Source organism: Dreissena polymorpha, chromosome 11 (genome assembly GCF_020536995.1).
Source record: "Dreissena polymorpha isolate Duluth1 chromosome 11, UMN_Dpol_1.0, whole genome shotgun sequence".
NCBI lineage: Eukaryota > Metazoa > Mollusca > Bivalvia > Myida > Dreissenidae > Dreissena > Dreissena polymorpha.
The window spans coordinates 76,868,330-76,890,542 of NC_068365.1; the positions used below are offsets into that span (position 1 = coordinate 76,868,330).

The 22,213-nt window shown below is 33.6% G+C and overlaps 2 protein-coding genes across 3 annotated transcripts in view; both read right to left on the reverse strand.

Moving 5' to 3' along the window:
- Positions 1–22,213, reverse strand: part of LOC127850437 (uncharacterized) — a 206,112-nt gene that overhangs the window by 164,020 nt on the left and 19,879 nt on the right. The gene's annotated exons all lie outside the window — the stretch shown is intronic.
- LOC127850426 (uncharacterized) lies at positions 144–15,259 on the reverse strand. Of its 2 annotated transcripts, XM_052383453.1 has the most exons (18): positions 15,014–15,259; positions 14,672–14,845; positions 14,417–14,446; positions 13,922–14,202; positions 12,593–12,679; positions 11,702–12,076; positions 10,808–10,893; positions 10,110–10,173; positions 8,747–8,941; positions 8,421–8,614; positions 8,007–8,307; positions 7,752–7,895; positions 7,314–7,575; positions 5,220–5,410; positions 4,704–4,967; positions 4,137–4,245; positions 1,814–3,343; positions 144–1,109 (listed from the first exon to the last, which is right to left on the reverse strand). In XM_052383453.1, the coding sequence occupies exons 2-18, from the start codon at positions 14,757–14,759 to the stop codon at positions 1,006–1,008; spliced, it is 4,305 nt and encodes a 1,434-aa protein (XP_052239413.1). In that variant the 5' UTR covers positions 14,760–14,845; positions 15,014–15,259; the 3' UTR covers positions 144–1,005. The 2 variants fall into 2 exon arrangements, with proteins under 2 accessions (XP_052239413.1, XP_052239412.1); XM_052383452.1 differs by having other exon boundaries at positions 144–3,343.

Below are 22,213 nucleotides of genomic sequence, written 5' to 3' on the forward strand. Positions count from 1 at the left end.
ACCTTGATATATTTTGAATAGCGTCGGTAATGAACAATTTAAGGTATAAGACTGTTCAGCTGGATGATCCACTAGAACATAAAATCTGCCCAAACGTTGAGGGGTTATCGTTTAATGACCTATTCAAACGCATGAAACGCCCACATAATACAACATTTATTTAATACATATCAAGATTAAAGCAGCGCTATTATGCAGTATATATGAGTCATTGCAATCACAATAAATATAATGTTACACAAACTTTACAATTAGAAAGTTAATTACGTTAGTGTCAGTTTATTATGAACCTATGGTCTTTATATTTTTTGCATTTTCTTCAAATCTTCATCATCTGTTATAATAATAAATAATCGATTGTGTTGATTGTGTCAAATCGCCATCTTGATAATAGGTTATTCTTGAGGCGTGAATTCTGATTGGCTATTCCAATTTCAAAATTTACATGCTATAAATAGCCCATGTCTGAAATTGCAGGATCAAATCAGCGCTGCTGTGCAGTATATATAAGTCATATATCACAATAAATATAATGTTACACATACAACACAACTGATTCTTGGTTGAAACAATCTAGCCTATGAAATAATTTCAGCGGTATTTTCCTTGAATAATTCAAATAAATGAATAGGCAAAGCACTATAAGTTATGCGTAAAGCTAAGAGTATAACATGGTGTACGTTAACAAGCCGTTTTTTCAGTAGAGGCATAATATACTTTCTGTGCAAACTGTCACGCAATAACAATTATCGTCGGAGTTGAAGTTAAGTTTATGTTTTAATTTTCCTTAACTACACAAGAACATTATATACTACTATATTTAATTCATGAATTTACGATGCCGTGGTATACTTACAACTAACCAATAATAAATAACATGACATTATATGTAGAACACAATGTCCGAAAAGTTTGATGATAAAAACGCTTATAATTTCATTAACAAAAACAAGGAACCGAAAAAGACAATCTTAGAAAAAAAGTTAATTCAATACTCAAGTATTGTCAACAAAATAAAAATAGTCCACACAAAATGGAAACAAGAATATATACAGTGTTAGGAGCCATTAACCGGTCTCCATTGGATTTCGTAATTGGACTTGACCGACCTTTACTCGTTTTCCTAGTCAAGCCATCTTGAGTCGTGGTTTTGGCCAAACCATCTCCAATCTTTTTGCTTGTCAAGCCGACTTGAGTCCTGCTTTTGGTAAAAAATCATCTCCAATCGTGTTCCTGGTCAAGCCGTCTTGCGTCGTGCTTTTTGTCAAATCATCTCCAATCATTTTCCTGGTCAAGCCGTCTTGAGTCGTGCTTTTTGTCAATCCATCTCCAATCGTTTTGCTGGTCAAGCCGACTTGAGTCGTGATATTTGTCAAACCATCTCCAATCGTTTTCCTGGTCAAGCCGTCTTGAGTCGTGCTTTTTGTCAAACCATCTCCGATCGTTTTGCTGGTCAAATCGTCTTGCGTCGGGCTTTTTGTCAAACCATCTCCAATCGTTTTGCTGGTCAAGCCGTCTTGGGTCGTGCTTTTTGTCAAACCAGCTCCAATCGTTTTGCTGGTCAAGCCGTCTTGGGTCGGGCTTTCTGTCAAACCATCTCCAGTCGTGTTGCTGGTCAAGCCGTCTCGAGTCGTGCTTTCGGTGAAACCATCTCCAATCGTTTTGTTGGTCAAACCGTCTTGAGTCATGCTTTTTGTCAAACCATCACCAAACGTTTTGCTGGTCAAGCCGTCTCGAGTCGTGCTTTTGGTCAAACCAACTCCAATCGTATTGCTGGACAGGCCGTGTCGAGTCGTAATTGGACTTGACCGACCTTTACTCGTTTTCCTAGTCAAGCCGTCTTGAGACGTGGTTTTGGCCAAACCATCTCCAATCTTTTTGCTTGTCAAGCCGACTTGAGTCGTGCTATTGGTGAAATGATCTCCAATCGTTTTCCTGGTCAAGCCGTCTTGCGTCGTGCTTTTTGTCAAATCATCTCCAATCGTTTTCCTGGTCAAGCCGTCTTGAGACGTGCTTTTTGTCAAACCATCTCCAATCGTTTTGCTGGTCAAGCCGACTCGAGTCGTGATTTTTGTCAAACCATCTCCAATCGTTTTCCTGGTCAAGCCGTCTTGAGTCGTGCTTTTTGTCAAACCATCTCCGATCGTTTTGCTGGTCAAATCGTCTTGCGTCGGGCTTTTTGTCAAACCATCTCCAATCGTTTTGCTGGTCAAGCCGTCTTGGGTCGTGCTTTTTGTCAAACCAGCTCCAATCGTTTTGCTGGTCAAGCCGTCTTGGGTCGGGCTTTTTGTCAAACCATCTCCAGTCGTTTTGCTTGTCAAGCCGTCTCGAGCCGTGCTTTCGGTGAAACCATCTCCACTCGTTTCGTTGGTCAAACCGTCTTGAGTCATGCTTTTTGTCAAACCATCACCAAACGTTTTGCTGGTCAAGCCGTCTCGAGTCGTGCTTTTGGTCAAACCAACTCCAATCGTATTGCTGGTCAAGCCGTGTCGAGTCGTAATTGGACTTGACCGACCTTTACTCGTTTTCCTAGTCAAGCCGTCTTGAGTCGTGGTTTTGGCCAAACCATCTCCAATGTTTTTGCTTGTCAAGCCGACTTGAGTCGTGCTTTTGGTGAAATCATCTCCAATCGTTTTCCTAGTCAAGCCGTCTTTAGTCGTGGTTTTGGCCAAACCATCTCCAATCTTTTTGCTTGTCAAGCCGACTTGAATCGTGCTTTTGATGAAATCATCTCCAATCGTTTTCCTTGTCATGCCGTCTTGCGTCGTGCTTTTTGTCAAATCATCTCCAATCGTTTTCCTGGTCAAGGCGTCTTGAGTCGTGCTTTTTGTCAAACCATCTCCAATCGTTTTGCTGGTCAAGCCGACTTGAGTCGTGATTTTTGTCAAACCATCTCCAATCTTTTTCCTGGTCAAGCCGTCTTGAGTCGTGCTTTTTGTCAAACCATCTCCGATCGTTTTGCTGGTCAAATCGTCTTGCGTCGTGCTTTTTGTCAAACCATCTCCAATCGTTTTGCTGGTCAAGCCGTCTTGGGTCGTGCTTTTTGTCAAACCAGCTCCAATCGTTTTGCTGGTCAAGCCGTCTTGGGTCGGGCTTTTTGTCAAACCATCTCCAGTCGTGTTGCTGGTCAAGCCGTCTCGAGTCGTGCTTTCGGTGAAACCATCTCCAATCGTTTTGCTGGTCAAACCGTCTTGAGTCATGCTTTTTGTCAAACCATCTCCAAACGTTTTGCTGGTCAAGCCGTCTCGAGTCGTGCTTTTGGTCAAACCAACTCCAATCGTATTGCTGGTCAAGCCGTGTCGAGTCCCATTATTCGTGGAGATATACGAAGTAGTGGTGCAGCCTGTACGAATAATCACACATTATTTTAGTCTATGCAATTATTTTTATATTTATTATAAGTGCTATAAGTATAACGCAGTAGGACAGGTTCGCATTTAAATAGGATTTGTTCAAAGAGTGTCGAAATGAATTTTTTTTAACTTGTTGTCACTGATTGAAAAAAATAATAAACCTGTATACATCTTGATTAAGTTTTAGGGTAAGAAAAACAATAATGAAACTTGGTAAGTTACATTAACTCTTAAACCTTTTAGACAAGTTTTGATTTTCAAAAGAATACGTTTAACAGCTTCACAATAATGTTTTCAAAACGCAACCATAAACCTGACTTTTCAAAGTACAAATATGCTTTGGCACTATAGATTGACAGACCGACATCCTTTAGCTGGTTTAGGCAATAGTTTGTTTTAAGTATAGTTATTAAAACTGCAAAGTGCTGTTCTCCTATAGTAACAATGACCCGAGATTGAATAAAGAAAGTGCAAACATACTGTTTAATTGTAGAACAAATGTTTAAGACTGTTTGTCTGAACCATGAATACATACATATACATGTATATATAGCAGGTGATAAAAATATTTCTGAACGTTGACCAGAATATGTGTTTGCAATTTTAGATCGAATATAATTATGTTGATGAGAAATCAATACATATATTTTTTGCAGCCTAAAACAATGTACGTCCGCGAGCACTATAGCTTGATTATTACTTTGATAGTCGAGAGAAACATATCAAAGTTGTAGCCGATTTGATCAATAAGTACAATAAATTTAGTGCTTTAAATCACAGTACCTGGATCTGGTTGCCATCCTGCAGACCCATTCCCAAGAGTAGCACAAACATAACAGCCAATCGTATCACCAATACCATGACACTTTCCGTCATTGACACAGAAATCGGTCTACAGTAAAAAGTCAACATTTATATTACACACAAACCAAAATGAAGTTATTTTAAGTTGTACAATAAAAACATGCCTTAAAAGAATATTCCCGAAAATCATTTAAGTCTTTTATAAAAGGAAATCTAAGGCGTGTCTTAATAAATATATGTGCCAGAAAGCAGACATTGTGGTTATGCGCATTTATGAGCATGAGAAGAACTGTTAAGTATCCGAGACATTGCCATAAATATGTCAAAACCGCATGAAACATCATTGATTTATAAGATTTTTATTCATAGCCGATTTTTATCCAAGAAGTTAAAATATTTATAATATTAAGATTGTTTGAAGGGAACATTTAAATAAATCGACACATTTTTTATTGCGCTAACACATGGCAAACATCATAATTAATAATGCATTTTATTTGCAAACATATCTATTAAGTTATTGAGCTATTTAGTTAGCGAACTTACCCGTTTTTTGCATGTAAATGTATCGTCTGTCTTGTTACAGCTAACGCAGGCCGAGTCGTACACAACCAATGTGTCTTCTTCGCTAAAGTTGACACCGTCGTTACTCAATGAAATATTGTAAACTCTGGCCACAATGCCGTCAATATCAGCATCCACGGATCGTTTCTTTCTTTGTGCAAGCTGACATGAAACCTCCATGTAAGTCTGAGGTACACCTATCACGCGATAGTCTTCTTTAGTCACAATTTCATGCGTTACGTGTATCTGAAGGGAAAATATACTCATATTTAGTCATGCCATTTTATTAACAATAACCATGTAATCACCGTCATCAGGTCCAATGTACTGTAATACTAGGTGTATGTACATTCCATAATTATAAGTCAATTAGTTTCCAAATAAAGAATCGTAATGCTATCTATGTCTATATTTTGAACTCGATTAACGATGGATTTTTTGTTAGCTGTTAATGTTTCAATCCCCGTGTATGCTATAATATGATAAACAGGGAAATACCTCTAAAGGCTTAATTTTGCATTTGACCTGATTATCGGATGCAAGATTGTTTCCAAAAACGGACGTTTTCTTGCAAGCTCTTTCCTGCAGGTCGCATAAACCTTCATCCGGAATTCCTTTCATTTCTGGGGGCCTTGTAGAATCTATTGAGCAATCCTCCCCACTATGACCTTTCTTACAAATACAAGAACCTGAAATGGTAATATTATTCAGATATTAAAATTTAACAAGTATCCAGAATAATATGTGTCTAATTTGTTATTTTTAAAAGTGTAAGATATATGCTAAAACCAGTCTTTGAGGTTTACTTCACATAAAACATTGAAACTTCAGGAACAAAATCAGTTGAGTAATATTAACTGTTAGGGTTAACACCAGTATGGGGTCTTTTTGCAATACCAAATCGTACCGGTATATACCGTTTCGGGTATATAAAACAACATATATCCAACATTTTGTATATTTGTACCATATTTTATGTTTTTAATGAAGAACTAAATGTTACATTCTGTTCTTTCATAACATGGTTAAAAAATACATGAATAGCATTCTACTGTTTCATCGCCTTTGATGGTGGGCTTCATTGGTTCATTTAACTTTAGTTTTGTATTTATGGTATAGTTCGTTTTACTTAGCTTACAGAATTTGCCAAATAAAATAAATCAAATATGACAACATATTGTTACAGATGAATCAGTAACTTAGATTAAAAAAAAACTTTTATAATACAAAGTGTGATGCAGTTAATTTTAATACTCTAAAATCATAGTTCTACAGTTTATTAGTTTTCTTTTAAAATAAAAGGACGTTTTCTGTTGCAATCTGTTTAGATTAAATGCTTGGATGGCAACGCTTTTATCGGAGAAAATTGAACATCAACCATGTTTAGGACAGACAGACGGACATTTTATTTGACTTGCACAATATACATCGTCAACATCACATGTGGTTGGTATTAATATATGTCAACATGTTAACGCGCAGAAAACAAGTGCCAGCAAACATAAATATATACAAAACACAATTATATTCAAGTACAGAGGATGAGCAAATTGGGAAATTACGTTATACGAGTGAATGTACTCGATCTGCTACTCAAAGATTCCTTTAATAAATAAGCACAGTTTTATTATTTCTGACATATTGGTTGATTGTAGCAATTGTAACATAATTAATGACAGATGGATTATTATAGTAATATTTTGTATGTCGTTATTTCTTATATCAACATTATGTTGAACAAATACATACACAATGAAATTCGCCCTAAATTTCCGTGATATTACAACACAGACAGGATCTTTATTGTCTAGCAATAGTGTTTCCATTATATCTACCAGTCTGTATACGAAGGGGGTGAACCGATAATCTTAATCGGCATAAATACAATCTTATACTTTTCGAAACTAAGTTGATGCCGATAATATAAGGATCCGATTCATGTGGAAACCGGATTACACAACACAAAAGCCAATTTTGATATTTCTATACAAAATTGCTGACTTTCTGGCAGGTATTTAAACAATATGTACAGATCCGGGTTAAAGCGCTTTCTTCTAACATGTTTGGACGCTATTAAACAAATGGTACCTGTAGTCACTATAAAACATGTTCACTTTATTTTGCATGGCCTACCAAGGCTTTTATATTCGATAATAACCCGCGTACTGCACAACCGTAAAGACTACACATACTTTAGATGAAAAAGAGCACACTTATACAATTTACACTCTTAAATGGGCTGTTAAATATCAGTATCGGTGTAATTAACAAAAAAGTGCAATTTTAACAGTTTCGGCGTGCGTTTCATTGTAAACTGTAAACGATATCCAAGCCTATTAAATGTGAGATTATATAAAACGGCGGAGGCAAAACATTAATCAAAACAATATTTAATGATGACGGCTGTGGTCATCGTCTTCGATCGGTCTATAAAAAATATTTAGATATGTATGCATTTCGCAATTACTGAAATTATTGGTTGCCATAGAGTTAAAATGTCCATAACCATGCTCGGTTTAATAAAACAAACGCAACAACATGAATATTTTTTTGTGATAAGTATTTAAATGATTTGACTTCGTAAATATTTACCAGTGGTACAGTCTCCAAATCCGCTGCACTCCCTTAGACATGACACCATGCGAATTTCCTCAAACATATCTTGAGTAATAACGGATGATAGCGAAAGAGATGCGTTGTCAACAGAAATGTTGGAATACGATGTTCCGTTGATTGTGATAGTCATTCCATCTAGATCTTCATTCGGCGGCATCTTTTGAATATCGATTTGTTGCATGCATGAAGATTTTATTGTTTCTAAGTGTGACATTGTCCAGTCCATAGTTCCTGTTATCTATCACAAAACCGTCAACAAATTAGTTATGGTTAATAGTTATATTGGTAACTGATGTTACGTGTGTAATTATAGTTCTTGGTATTTATGTTGTTGATGTTTTGCCAGATGTTGTAGTAGCAGTATTACTGTAATTTGCAAATAAAATTATACACATTGTAATAAGACATTAGTACCTTAGCGTCGAGGACGCAATCATTAATGATTGATGTGAAGTCTAGACCTGGAATACTTGAACATTTTTGAAAAGCAGTGGTGTTCAGGAGCTGCATGCAATCACTCCTCGCAGTTTCATCGGTGTACGTTTTTATTGACCGCTCCTTCAACGGTTTATGAACGAAAATAATTTATTGTCATTTAATGTGCAGGTTATAACTGATTTTGTATAATAAATGATTTTTTGCTATCTAGCATGGTTCAAACAAAAATACCTTCCGATGGTTAATAGCGTCACTGCATTTTGACACAAAAGCAACGTTGACAGTTTTATGAAAATCACCCTCGTCTGTCTGTCTATATTCCCCAAAGTCAGATCTCCTTTTTCTGTGAGAAGAGTGTACACATCTGTCCGCGAAATGTGGTTTGGCAGTGCAGGTTTTCTTGATATCCACGTCGCACGTTGCAATGTTTGTTGGGCTGTTTGAGTGTTCATTGCATGTACAAAAACGATAGTGATCTTCCCAAGGCCTCAAAGCGACATGTTCGTTAAACAAATCGTCAACGGTATTCATCCTATGACGTAAAATAAATTGACAAATGCATAACAAATGAAAAAAGTTAAGTTGCTAGCACAGACGTAAACACAAATCGGTTGCTTTTCAATACGGCTTTTCTTATTTACGTACATCCAGCTTTTGTTTGGGTCCGGATCGTTAAAACCGGGCCTGTTTAGACGATCGTTGGTAGTCGTTCCATCAAATGAGCCGCATAATCCAGATGTTTTCATAAAGTCAGCCACTGAAGGGTACACGTAGACGTTCATATTGTGTCCCATTACGCTCAAAGTTATTTCCACATATGTTCCGCTAGGCAATGAAACCTATAAAAATATGATGCACCAAGTAAAGATAACGTTTTTATATCATTGTTGTTATATATCGATAAATATGGTTTGTTTTCAAAATCAAATGCAATTTAAAGAAAAATCCGTTTGTATGTAAATGATACTTACTCTGTACAACGTCTCTGAGACTTTCTCTACCTTTTCTCTTAGAATCCTGTCATCGCACTGTACAAACCTGACGTCAAGAATGGTGTTTGTACAAGTACTTAAAGCAAACACATCACTTCCTGCTTGGATTGCAACTCCGCAAACACAGAACGGTGTTTGTCCATTGTTGTTACAGGATTGTGTTCGTATTTGTACCTGAATATTTAACATGCATAGGTATTATAAACTGTTGATGCAAATTTTAAATAAGTGTGTGTGCAGTAATGAAGTATTCAGTTAAAGAACACTAAACTGCACTGCATTGGCCGTTTACTATACACTCTCGGTCTAGAAGGGCACAAATCGTTATATTTTTTTACTTAAGCTTTTAAATTTGTTTACGTAATCTAGATTTAGATGCATGATGTGGCATATAATTTAATTAAATAAAATAATATAAATCAAATGAATGAGTATATTTAACCTCCTTAAATTTCGCTGTAAAGTGCAGCTAAAGCATTATAATTTGTAGTGGTCATCATTCAAATTTAGTTAAAAACAAATAATTAAAAGTGATAGAGTGATTTTGAATCACGTTATCTAAATGCAGGTTTATATATATTCTAAACAATTTATCGATGACCCACTGGTTGGTATACACGTATGATGTTTTGACAACATATGCCATGCATGTAGGTCTTACCGCGACTTAAATTAATCGACTAAACTGGTTTTAGTTCCCACAACATAATTAATGTGGTTTATCAAACGGATAAAATTATTCTAGATATAATAAGCAAAACGATATGGATTACTGAAAAATGAAGATCGTTTATCAAGGATTAACCACGCAAATGATAATATTTTAGTAATGACTAATTGCCTCTTAGTTACATCATGTGACAATTATTTAATTAATTGTGCAATTGCCTTGGATAGACCTTTCTCGAAAAAATAAATAAATAAATAAATATATATATATATATATATATATATATATATATATATATATATATATATATATATATATATATATATATATATATATATATATGTAGTATATTGTAGAAAAATACATCACAGAGTTACATGTTACATGTATTAAAGAAAAACTATTATAATAATCAAAACGAACAGTCAATCATTTAAAAACAAACATGTCAATATGATATGTATTTTTGAATATAACCCAAAAGTAGCGAAATTTATTTGATTGTGTGTTGATCGCATAATCATATTATTTTACGTGTCATTACTTATGTTGAAACACACGAAAAATCGGTAATGTTGTTAACACACATGATACGTATAATCTTGATCAGGAACAACATTTATAACGATCCAATTCGATGCATTATTATAACAAATGTATACAAAACCTTACCTTCTGATTATACTCGGTGTTGATGTACAAATCAAAGGTTCCTGCCATCTGGTTTTCATACGGACTAAAATTCAACAAAACATATTTATTCATATCCAGAATGAGATTGATTGAATCAATGACGGATACAGGTTTTCAAATTTGGCTTTGAAAAAAAAAAACATTTGCAGTAATGGTTTAATGAAATTATGTTTATCTTAAATGTCAGATAACATATGCTTTTTAATATAATAGTTATAAAGTTAAAACGTGATGCCTAAGTGCGATGATTTAATAACGTTGTATACTTATTGGATTGACATGTGAGGAAACAAATTGTTAAACACGAATACATGTCTATGGTTTCCAACTACGCAACCTTTGAAAACAAATAAACATTTATAATATTTCTAGTATTATGTTCTTGAAACTAAAGCCATTTTTCTACAGCTGCCTATCAAGTTAATACATACACTAGATGACATAATGAATCCAAATGAAACATGGGCTACCATTAATTGACCATCGTTTACTATTTGTTTAAAAAAATCAACGACACACGTTTTTAGTTCGTACACCAATGCTTACGGAACACAAAGTTATTTTTTTATATATAAGTTAGACTAAGAATGCAATTGTAGTCAATTAAATCAATTTTATGTAATTGTTTTAAAATGAAGTTTATGTTTAAAAGTGACCATGTTAAATCTGATACTCACAGTCCGTCGAATGTCAGCATATGCGGGTCGCATACAGCGTAGCAATATTTGTTATTAAGGATGTTTTGTTCAGTTGAAACTGTGACCTTAGAATAAAGCATTTCTCATTTAACCATTTAATAATCCATGTAACGCATGTATGTATGCTTCCCGTTCATATAATACTTTTCGTTTTTCAATTTCATTAGTAATTTTTTACAAAATATGGAATTAAGACATACCGTGACAGAAATGCGTGTGTTGCATTAACGACACTACGCATTACATCAATCACAAGAATTACATCATAAAATTGTACTAATATATTTTAATGATAATGATCAGATGAATAACCAATTTAAGAAATTACGAATATAAAATCAATTTGCGTCACATAAAATGTATGCACATTTTATTTATGAAAAAACAGATTTTGTGTAAAATTTATAAATGAAAATAAAAATTGTTCGTACGAAATAAAAACATGACAGAAATAATTACGGGCTTATGATAGATTAACAATAAAACAGTAAACAAATTACAAAGGTGCAAGCTTTGCTTTTTCTAGTAACAAATATAATCTACGTGCATGCATGTCAAATAATTATAGAAGGTTTCCAACGAATAAAAATGGAATCAACGTAAACTTTATTTACTTGTTCATCTATAACTAGTCTGCTGTCATAAAAAATATAAACCGGTACAATATAGTCACAGTGACTCTCGTTGGCGTTCAAATGATGTCACCTTAGGCGCAATGAATTGCTGATCATGCAAATTGTGCGAAATATACATGTATCGACCATATAATCGCTATGACTAATCGCGAAAACTAGAAACATGCGCACGATGACTAAGAGCTTTACTGCATTTATTAACATGCCGCTATCTCAACATATAGTATCAAAAGTATACCTGCATCGTTTGTACTGCATATTCACTGAACAGGCGGTGAGCTTCATACATGGAAGTGGCTAGAATCAGTGTCATTGGTTTATTTAAATTTGCCGTAAGTTTTGGATACTTTGGCTGAATGTGAAGTTTTTGCGGTTTCCCGACATCATTTATATGGAATCTTATTCCACACGAATTTCTGGCACCTTTGCGCTGCACAATATCTGGGATATTGCAATTTGTTTCAGAATTTGGAATAAAAAGGGTAATATCGAGGTAACATAACGAATTCTGATTTTCAAAGCCCTTTTCACACCCAAACGGAACTGTTAGTTCAAAATATATATCAGCGCCTTTGTCGTTCGAAATATATACGTGGTTCGAGCTGTTCAAGGCCTGTAAAACAAACAAAACAAACATAAAATAAGCCAATGGAATTCATTAAGATTAGTTAACCATGAAATATAATGCAAATTAATTAAACTTGGTTTGAGTATGCAAAAGCGGATCACATATGTCTACGTTATTCTGCGAATGCGTCACAATTGTTGTGATTGACTAAGGTTTGTGAACTATTTAAGGTAGTATATGTGTTGCTTATTATTTAGATTTAAAATAATGAAGTTTAGCGTCTACACTCGGCCGTTTATATTATAATGTTCGATATGGCTCATGATAATTGGAAACCTTATTTCACGTGCATTGATACCGGTATTTAATTAAAAGTTGACAAAATATTTACTTGAGGCCAAAGGTACAAACTTATTTGTGTGTTTTTCTTAATTTATCAAAACAATCGCGCTCTGCTCTGTTTATAAAGATCAGGCTTCAAACAATTGCTGCTTTGTTGTGTAGCATCTTACTTGATTTTCCAGGGCCCGCTTAAGTAGAAGTGTTCGGTAAACTGCATACCCTGATTCCACAGAACTTCTCTTCACTTATCACAGGATTGCTTTCCGGGGTTGCCACGTCTTCGCTGGCCGTAATAGAGCAGGCAATCTACACATCAATTTATTAATTAATTGTTGACTTAATTAAAAACTCAATTTCGTAATGCATTAATTATTGAATTCATCAATGCATACAATTAGGGAATGCATGAATAAATAGATAAAGTAAGGCAATTAGAAAGTGATTCTTTTATAAAGTTAGAAAGTAAGTAAGAAAGAAAGTAAGGGAGCAAGGATGGAATGATAGAAGGAAGAAAGTAAAAAAGTAAGTTAGTAGGTAAGTAAGTAAGTAAGAAAGTAAGTAAGCAAGTAAGTAAGTAAGTAAGTTAGTAATGAACGAGTGAGTGAGTTAATTAGTGAGTGAGTGATTGAGTTAGTGAGTGAGTGAGTGAATGAGTGAGTGAGAAAGTGCATGAGTAAGTAAGCAAAAAGGTGAGAAAGCAATTAAGTATTAAAGAAACACGATGATAAATTACGCAATAAAGAATAAAGCTATCAAAATGTATTTCGTTTCGAATGGCTTAGTCTTCATGACGATAGACTTTACGTTTTGTCTGTCTTGTTTAAAGCCACACACATTGAAATGAAAGTAAATTTAATAGAAATAAGAAACATATTTTATCTATGCCAATTAGAATATATCTGGTTGAAACAAGGTAGAAATCCGTCTTTTTTTGCGCTTTAAAACTTAAAAATTATCGCGTTTGTTGAAATGGACGCATACGTCTAGAAATCCTACTTTCGGTTTTAAAAGCGGTACCGTTTGAAAAATAATAAATAACTTGCTAACTAGGTTATAGATTTAATATTATCTATGCCAATTAGAATATATATCTGGTGGTTGCAAGGTAGAAATCCGTATTTTGTGCGCTTTAAAATTAAAAAATAACCGCGTTTGTCGAAATAGACGTTTACGTATAGAAATCCTACTTTCGGTTTTTAAATTTAAAAAATAATAAATTTCTTGCTAACTAGGCTATAGATTTAATTTAATATATGCCAATTAGAATATATCCAGTGGTTACAAGGTAAAAATCCGTATTTTGTGCGCTTTAAAACTTAAAAATAATCGCGTTTGTCGAAATAAACGTATACGTATATAAATCCTACTTTCGGTTTAAAATTTAAACAAATATTAAATTACCTGCTAAATAGGCTATATATTTAATGACAATATTGCATACTTTCAAATTGCATCTATATGTATTGATTAACATGTATTTCATTTCAAGGTGTGAGGCTTTAATAAGCAATGTGTAATGCATCCATTGGTGTGGATACGAGTACTTGCTGTTACTCCCAAACCAAAATACGTGGGTGCTTTAAGGTGTTTTTCAGTCATCATGGTCTTCCTACGGAAATCTTCCTGGCTTAGATATCTCACTGGTTCCGAATGATGCAGTTCGTGGCTTGATAGGGAACTTTGAGAAATTGTCCATGACACCTTGTAATGGAATTTTGTGTTTGCAGTCGGGTTAAAGTCACAGTAGAACTGTAGCTCATTTTCATCTTTCACGCGTTTGGCTGCTACATTTATTACCGGCTTAATGCTCGAGATGTCAGGAGGCTGTCCTTTAATATGAAGGATGTAAAGTACAGTAAAATAATCATGTTTTAATATGAATCATTGTTATTCCATACTGCTACATGGATTCTTATACCATACGTATGTTAGACTTTATAGTTCAGAGCAGAGTTTCTAATATAATTGAACTTATAAAGCAACAAATACTTAACACAAGCATGGTACTATAATTATACTGTGTATATAGTATGTCTAACTAACCAGTTGGCATAGGTCCATTCGAAATTCGTTCTGAAATTCGAATCATATAATAGCTTTATTTTGCAGCGATATACAATATTGTAATCAAAACAAATAACATCTACAGATTAATACTTCTATATGACATAAATTGCACATCTATAGAATTTCGAAGCATTACCGATGTTGATATGTTCTTTATATGCGTATTATTTACGATGTGTCAATTAAACATAAGCGAACTACTTAGTATTATGGTAAACAAGGCGTTCTCACCTAAACAGTACGCTTCAATGCAACCATCCATCGGTCCGAGACGAAATGCATACTTATCATCAGCGCATTTGATAACCGATGAGTGCATTCGCTTGTCACAATCACCGCCAGGACCATTTCTACACAGTTCGATGTCAGTTGCAACGTTCAAATTATCAGGTAGACTTAAGTTATCTGGTAAAGAATAACGGTTAAAATCATAAATGGTTATTATGACATTTTGTACATGATTTCTTGTGGCGGCAACTTATTATAGAAATTCATATTATTCACCGTTAAGTTGAGTGAATCAAAACGAGTTTACACATATTTATGCCATATATTGTAGTATGTTATACTTACTGTTACGATACCAATTTCTCACTGTCCCGCACCGTTGGTTTGTTGAAGCTAAGACGACGCCATCGAGAAGATACCAGCCCTCCTCTATGTAAATGTCACAAATAGCGTCCTCACCTTGTGCCAATTTATATCCAACAAGCCTTTGGCGAAGGGACCCAAGCTGTGGTAGCGATGCATTCGTGCATGGATTGTTCGCATTCGATCCGAGAACTTAAATTGCATACGTATGAAAGTAATATACGATATGTTCAAATTGGACCCGTCCCCATTCAATTTCACATATTATTCGATAATGAAAACGAGGAACATAGAGGACATGAATGTAGACATTTAGTCAATGCACATAAACAGTTACCCTGCAATAACCAAACACTTTAACGATGCAGTGGATTCATGTAGAGTAAATTTAATGTAACGGTTCATGTTTAGCTTTGTATTCTGTTATGTTTACTATGTACCTCTTGTTGAATGTTTTGTTGTAAATAATTAAAGAGAGATTGTAAAATTTTAATATGTGTTAAATTGTAATATATTGATAAACATATGTTACAAAAACACAGAATAGGCAAGACAAAATATACATTTAAGACGAATTTCATAATATGCAGCAACGACTAATTAGCGCTCCGAACCGTTTGTGACGAAGATATTTTCCTACAATAACCGAAGCATTTCTCTTTTTATTAGGATCGGAGTAAGTGTTCAGGTGTCGTATGAATAGATTTCGTTGCAGGAAATTAAAATGATCCGTAAAACTAAATTTAGATTCACATCGTACATGAATGATATACATGCTGGCAAATTAATATGTAAAGACATTTTCGATTTAAAATTAAATATCTGGCTTATTTCGCATTTTTCGACTAATGGTCTTCTTAACTTTTATTTTAATTTATATTGAAATATATGTATAATAAGTTTTTTCACATTTTATATAAATTCATAAATATTTGACAAAATCGTACAATCACACTTTAATCCATTATTTGATTTAATCTAACTCATCAATATACATTCCATGTTATGCAATTGTATTGTTCACTTTCTTGTATATATACTATCAGTAGATATAATTACCATTTCGCATTAACTCATATTCGCATTGATTTAAGCCTTATACATATACCAGCAGTAAACGACATGCTGCACCATTGGTGTGCATACGGACTGGTACGCGTAATAACGCACACGAAATCAAGCACTCTACAAATTGAATTCCAATATAATTACTCATTTAAATAGAACGTAAAAAGAAACAAGCATCACACTTGAAAGCAACCGCATATTGTTTTGGAGCTGTTATTTTGAGGTTAAAGGGGCCGTCAACCAGATTTACGATAAAAGAAAAGTTCTAAAATACCGTATTGTTTACAATTATTAGTTTATATTGATTAAAATATCACGACTGGCATATTACATAACTTGAAAAAAGTTAATATTGTCAGTATACCCAGTATAATAGGTGACTCAACGATATACACACTATAAATAACGCAAGTAGATCGATAATTTGATATATATAATTCACTACGCATGCACAATTTTCATTCCTGGGTTTACCTCGTGACGATGATGATCAATATACTTGCATTATTTATAGTTAACTGGTAGTTACCTGGTTCACATATACAGTGAAATTGTATTACCAAATATACAGAAAATATGAAAACTTAAATTTTTTTTCAAGTAATGTAATGTAACAATCGTGATATTTAATCAATATAAACTAATAATTGCTTAAAAAATACTGTATTTTAGAACTTTTCTTTTTTCGTGAAATCTGGTTGACGACCCCATTGCGGTCGAAATGTTATTCTGTTCCATAGATGAATATATTTATATGTCGTTCAATATTGCTATCAATAATATAATGTTATTAATTTGTTGAATTCATATTGGCTTTGTTATTGAGCTGAAGACAGCCGTATTGGCCTGAGGCCGCAGGAGAATACGGCTGTCTGAAGCTCAATAACAAAGCCAATATGAATTCAACTAATCAATGACAATTTAATTAAAAATTAACTTAATAATATTATTCAGCAAGAAAAGCTTCAATGTCACTTTCGAATTACAGGTTTTTGCTACAATATTAAGTATTTAGTTTTTAAAAACAGCAAAATTTCTGTTCTATACAACTTTTTCCCTGTTTATTTTCCCAAGCAAAATACTTTGAAAATGTTATGTACACCAAAATACCTCTGGGACGATTGCACATTACCGTTACGTAAAAAATAATGGAAAAGCGTATAATTTCATCGTTGCTAAGCGCGCAACACCTAATCATCATTTTATTAGCTACCGCCAAACCCCCGCTTTGTCGATAGTGGTAAACAACTGCGTACCGGTAAAGTTCAAACTAGCCTACATTTTAAGAGATTTCTTGTTAGTTTAAAAACGAAAACTGAATATTGTTGCAAAAGGAAACAAATGTTCCATGCTTTTAATTTCAGAAGAATAATTATTATTTCATTAATATTGTTATATGAAGGCGATATTACTGATAAAGCATACACACAATAGCATTTAAACTTAGCATAAGACGAGAGATGCTTTCTAGACATTACATGATGCAAGAACACAATTTGACAGGTCGCGAAATTGTGCAAAATGTACCTGAAAAACATTTCAGCCACTCTGGATCCACTACCGTTGTTTTTAATACAACTCAGAAAGACAAAAAGGATTGAAAACTTACTTATTGCCATTTTGAATTTCATTTGTAATGTGTAAATCCTCCATGATTTTGAATAAGTGTTGCTTTCGGCGCTGATTGTAGCTTGAAATATTCAAAGTTGTTATTCATGTACGCTAAAATATTTACACTTACTGTTGTGGTTACAATGCACTATTGTTATTGTCGAAAAGGTAGCTGACTATATTTGGGGCTGAGTGCTTTATGTATATTTTTTTAAAGATTTAAACTTTTGCACCAAAACTAAGCAAACAACTTCAAATTGGCGTCCAAAATTGTCGAAATTTTAGATTCTCATATAAGGCCGAGTTTTTCCTGGTTTCTGATTGGCCGAATCTCGTATTGGCCGACCTTTTTCCGTATTGGCCGTGTTTTTTTCCATATGTGCCGCCTTTTCTCGTATAAGGCAAGTTTCGAGCTTTATTGACGAGGCTCAACTTGCATTTGGCAAAAAAATTGAACACATTCTCGTCTGATATTATAAAATTAATTAATAATGCACGATATTTATTGTCCAAATTAATCATCGGCAACGATTATCTATGGATTTCAATGGAAAATTCATGAGGGCCACATAACATATAACGTATGATAAGTTAATAAATTATTGTCGTCAGCTAAGTTTATACATAAGCAATTCATAAATAAATGGGCCGGACGTCTATAATCGTCCCGCTGCCGATATAAACAACCAACCGACCAAAATGGCACTCCTTCCGTTAAATCGATTATAGATGCTAAGAGAAACAGTGCTCTTTGTGGGTCTTTTGGGTGGCGGGAAGGAAAACTGCATGGCTCCGTTGCCATTTCAGCAGTTACGCGGAGGGGAGTAGTGCAACTGTAAATGTTAACATTTAATTGATATCGTGTTTTACAATGCTCGTTTATAAAAAGTCACTCAATTTGATATGACAAAATCATATTTGTCAGCACTTCTCTGAATATATGAAAACTTTGTACATAATAATAGACGTCTTACAAACACTTCATTTTACAGTGTTATTTGATGGGTTAATAAAAATGTTATGGAAAAACATTTAAATGGCAATGATATCATTTATTGATTTTACCGAATAACAGAATACATTAAAATAACGTTTTTAACTAGTTAAACATGACATTTATATAAACCGTGATTACGTGTTTTCTTTTTCAATTCAAATAAATATACAAAAAAGGTTTTCATGCGTTCTTGTTTTCGCTGGTTCGGATATAGTATATATCTTGAATATTGATATTGTATGTATGTAGTGTTTGTCTCTTACAATATGTTGATACACTTTACCATGTGTTTATGTTGTGTTTATGTTGTTTACCTTGTATAATCCGTTAATACAGAGGATTCTAATCTATCATTTGCCTAATAATACAGTAAGTATTAATCTGTTTAAAATTATTCCTTATTTTGAAAAATGCTATTATATATTATAGTTACGTATTATGCTAAAATAGTAAACGTGTATGCTCTGTGACACTCGAATCGAAACACAATTAACAATGCACATGTTGATAAGTTGTAATTTACATTATTTTATTCTATTGTTAAGTTCTTCACTGTTATATTTATGCATTACATTCTAAAAAAAATGTTAAATACAGTTCGACTGGGCAAGTTGGTTTAAAAGATGTCGAGTCATGGTAAATTAAGATTTAACGAATAGCAATCAGATTTATTATCACAGTTAGATACAATTATTGCAGCCAGAAGTAATTATATTAATTTATGACGGATACTATCTAGTTTGAGAACAGTCAGTTATGAAAAGGGAAAATACTGTATTCAACTTAAAGCAAATGCACATAAAATAAAGTGGAACGTATTAAGTTGAAACTTTGGATACTAAATTCTTTTTGTACATAAGTCTCCATCATGGGCTCCTTTTATTTGATAGCAGTTTATCAAGATCATACACTATTATAAACGGCAATATACATATTGATTCACAATATATTTCGAGTAATAGAAAAGATGTATTTCAAACTAAATAAAATAAACGGCAATATACATATTGATTCACAATATATTTCGAGTAAAAGGAGATGTATTTCAAGCTAAATAAAATATGTCACACGATAAGGTATTTTTCCATAAATAATGATCAATAAAATGTTAATCTGCAATAGGATCATATTTCTTAACACGTGTACCATGATTTCATGATTTGTTGTCCTATTTTACGCTAACTATCAAATGGTAAGCATTCCGCTTTGTCTAAATCCATATATTGTCGTTCCGTGTGAAATCAGCATTTTATTGTTACATTAGCGCAACTCTATAGTGCTCGTATGTTTCATACTTGAAATGCTAAATCAAATGGTTTTCAGAAAATAGATATCGAGGAAATCGAACAGTAAAAAACGTGCTTTTTAGATATTGTTGTATCTTACCATATATTGCGTATTTAAAAATGGATTTTTTCCAGGAGTACTAGAGTGGCAAAGTAAATTCATTCCTTTCCGGAGGGCGGTCATCAAAATTAAAGAAAATTGCGTCGACATACACTCATTTTGTGGGCGTGTTTACAGGCTGTTGAATTTTGACAAGCGAAATAGAACGAATACAACTTAATGAGTAAACATAAAATACAAAAATAAGTGTAAAAAACCCCACACAAAAGGTATTGGTAATGTTTACAACAATAACATTACATCATATTTATATGGGTCACAGGTCTAAACACGCAGCTATTTAAATGACTTCACGAATGATTGCATGGCCACGACAACATAAAATAATCACGATACTTTCCATGGAACTAGTTTAATAAATAAAATTGTAGGTACTGAACTATAACTTAATATAAAAATCTACCCAGAAACCTGTTCAAGCTTTTTTAAGTTCAGCCATCTGTGTTCCAACAGAATTTATGCATATAATGTACCCTTTCATAACACTAGAGTGCTTAAAAATATTATCAATGTACACATTTAAATTTTAAAATGTATTTTTTAACAGCTGCTGTCAGATGTAATTCTTCTTAGATAAGACAACAAACAAAACAACACGGACACCCAAATACAAATTTTAATAAGATATTGTTTTTAACAATATTTTATTGATATACACGTTTAAAAAATATCCTGCACACATTTTGTACATTATTCACAAATGTTCTTCGATATTTAGTACAGTCATAAAGAACATAAAATATCAAAATACCTGTTGCGAAAAGGAAGACGAGCGTGTAAGATATATTTGACGACCGCAGGAGCGAACGTGTTTCCCTTCCCTGAGTGCCATCGTGTGACGTGTATATACAATAGATTTATCTTTACTTAAATATACGTTTAGGTGCGATATTGTCCAATCGTTGCACATACTGATTAGAGTTGGGAAGCAGTGCTTTGATACAAATATGCTTAGATGTACAAAAATGTACTTAATTAATTGACATGTTTGTAATCTTTATGTTAACATCAAGTGGGCGCATTGTCCCCGCGTGTACTTGCCAAACGGTAATTAAAAAGAATAAATATTGTGCCTTTGGTATTAACGGGTACCCTGCACATTTGGTTTTTAAATGCTCTCAGTTTGTTCTTTTTTCGGCCTTTCACCCGAAAGCAAGCACAACACACCCTTTGTTAACACGTCAATATATAGCAATACACAATAACTGTGGTCAGCGACTTCCAAAGTTTTCTTGAAACTTACATGTACATGCACATTCAAGTACTGACGACCGAGTCCGTATTTAGAAAAGAAGTACTGCCTGTCATGCGCATAATGGAATAACGATATTTAATCTCTCACGTAAATGTCCGTTCGCCATGTTTGTTTAATTGACAGATTGTTCACCGCCTGTTCTAGTTTGATCGGTCTACAAACATACAATATGACGACCCATATTTTTTGTTTGTGCATCTGATATTTATTGAGCATAAGCAATAGTTATAGCAATAGTTAATGACGGAATCTGAATATTTGATTAATTTGTGTATGTTGATTAGATAGTAGATACCTTATTGCAAAAACAATTTATTTATTTATTTATTTATACATATGTTCTTTCTATTTTAAGTCATTATATGATGATGAAAGCAGTCCATTTTAACACTTTGATATGAACTATAAAACGGCATATTGACGTTATTTGGAATAATCAAGTGTACTTCCTTCATACCTCTTTAATGCCGTGTTTTTTTGCGATTTTGGGTTTGTTTATCATGCCCACGCAACAAGTACAAAGTACACGTCACTGTGATGATTTGTTTTGCATGCCACCAAGCATCAAGTAGCGATACGCGCCATATTGTTACAACGTAGAATTGACAAGCAAATACTCAAAAGCTTTAAAATTCTACTCAGGAGTGTTTATAGCCTAAAACTTAAATCCTAGGTAATACAAGAATGTCAATAAAGATAAAAAATGGCAATATCGACAGAGCATCGACTATAGATATCAGTAAAATTATCCAATCAAAACAGAAATGTTTTGTGTGTGAGCCAGCTAAAAGATGATCTCATTTAAAAATGTCTGTGAAGGAAGCAACTTCAAATTTCAGTTTTT

What these genes read in the sequence shown, in the direction of transcription:
- LOC127850426 (XM_052383452.1), bottom strand. Translation starts at nt 14,759, where the DNA reads ATGCACTCATCGGTTATCAAATGCGCTGATGATAAGTATGCATTTCGT. An exon ending in ACACCGAGTATAATCAGAAG is followed by an intron (nt 8,942 to 10,109) that starts GTAAGGTTTTGT and finishes TTAAATATTCAG; the next exon opens with GTACAAATACGAACACAATC. An exon ending in AGGATGGCAACCAGATCCAG is followed by an intron (nt 3,344 to 4,136) that starts GTACTGTGATTT and finishes TTATTCGTACAG; the next exon opens with GCTGCACCACTACTTCGTAT.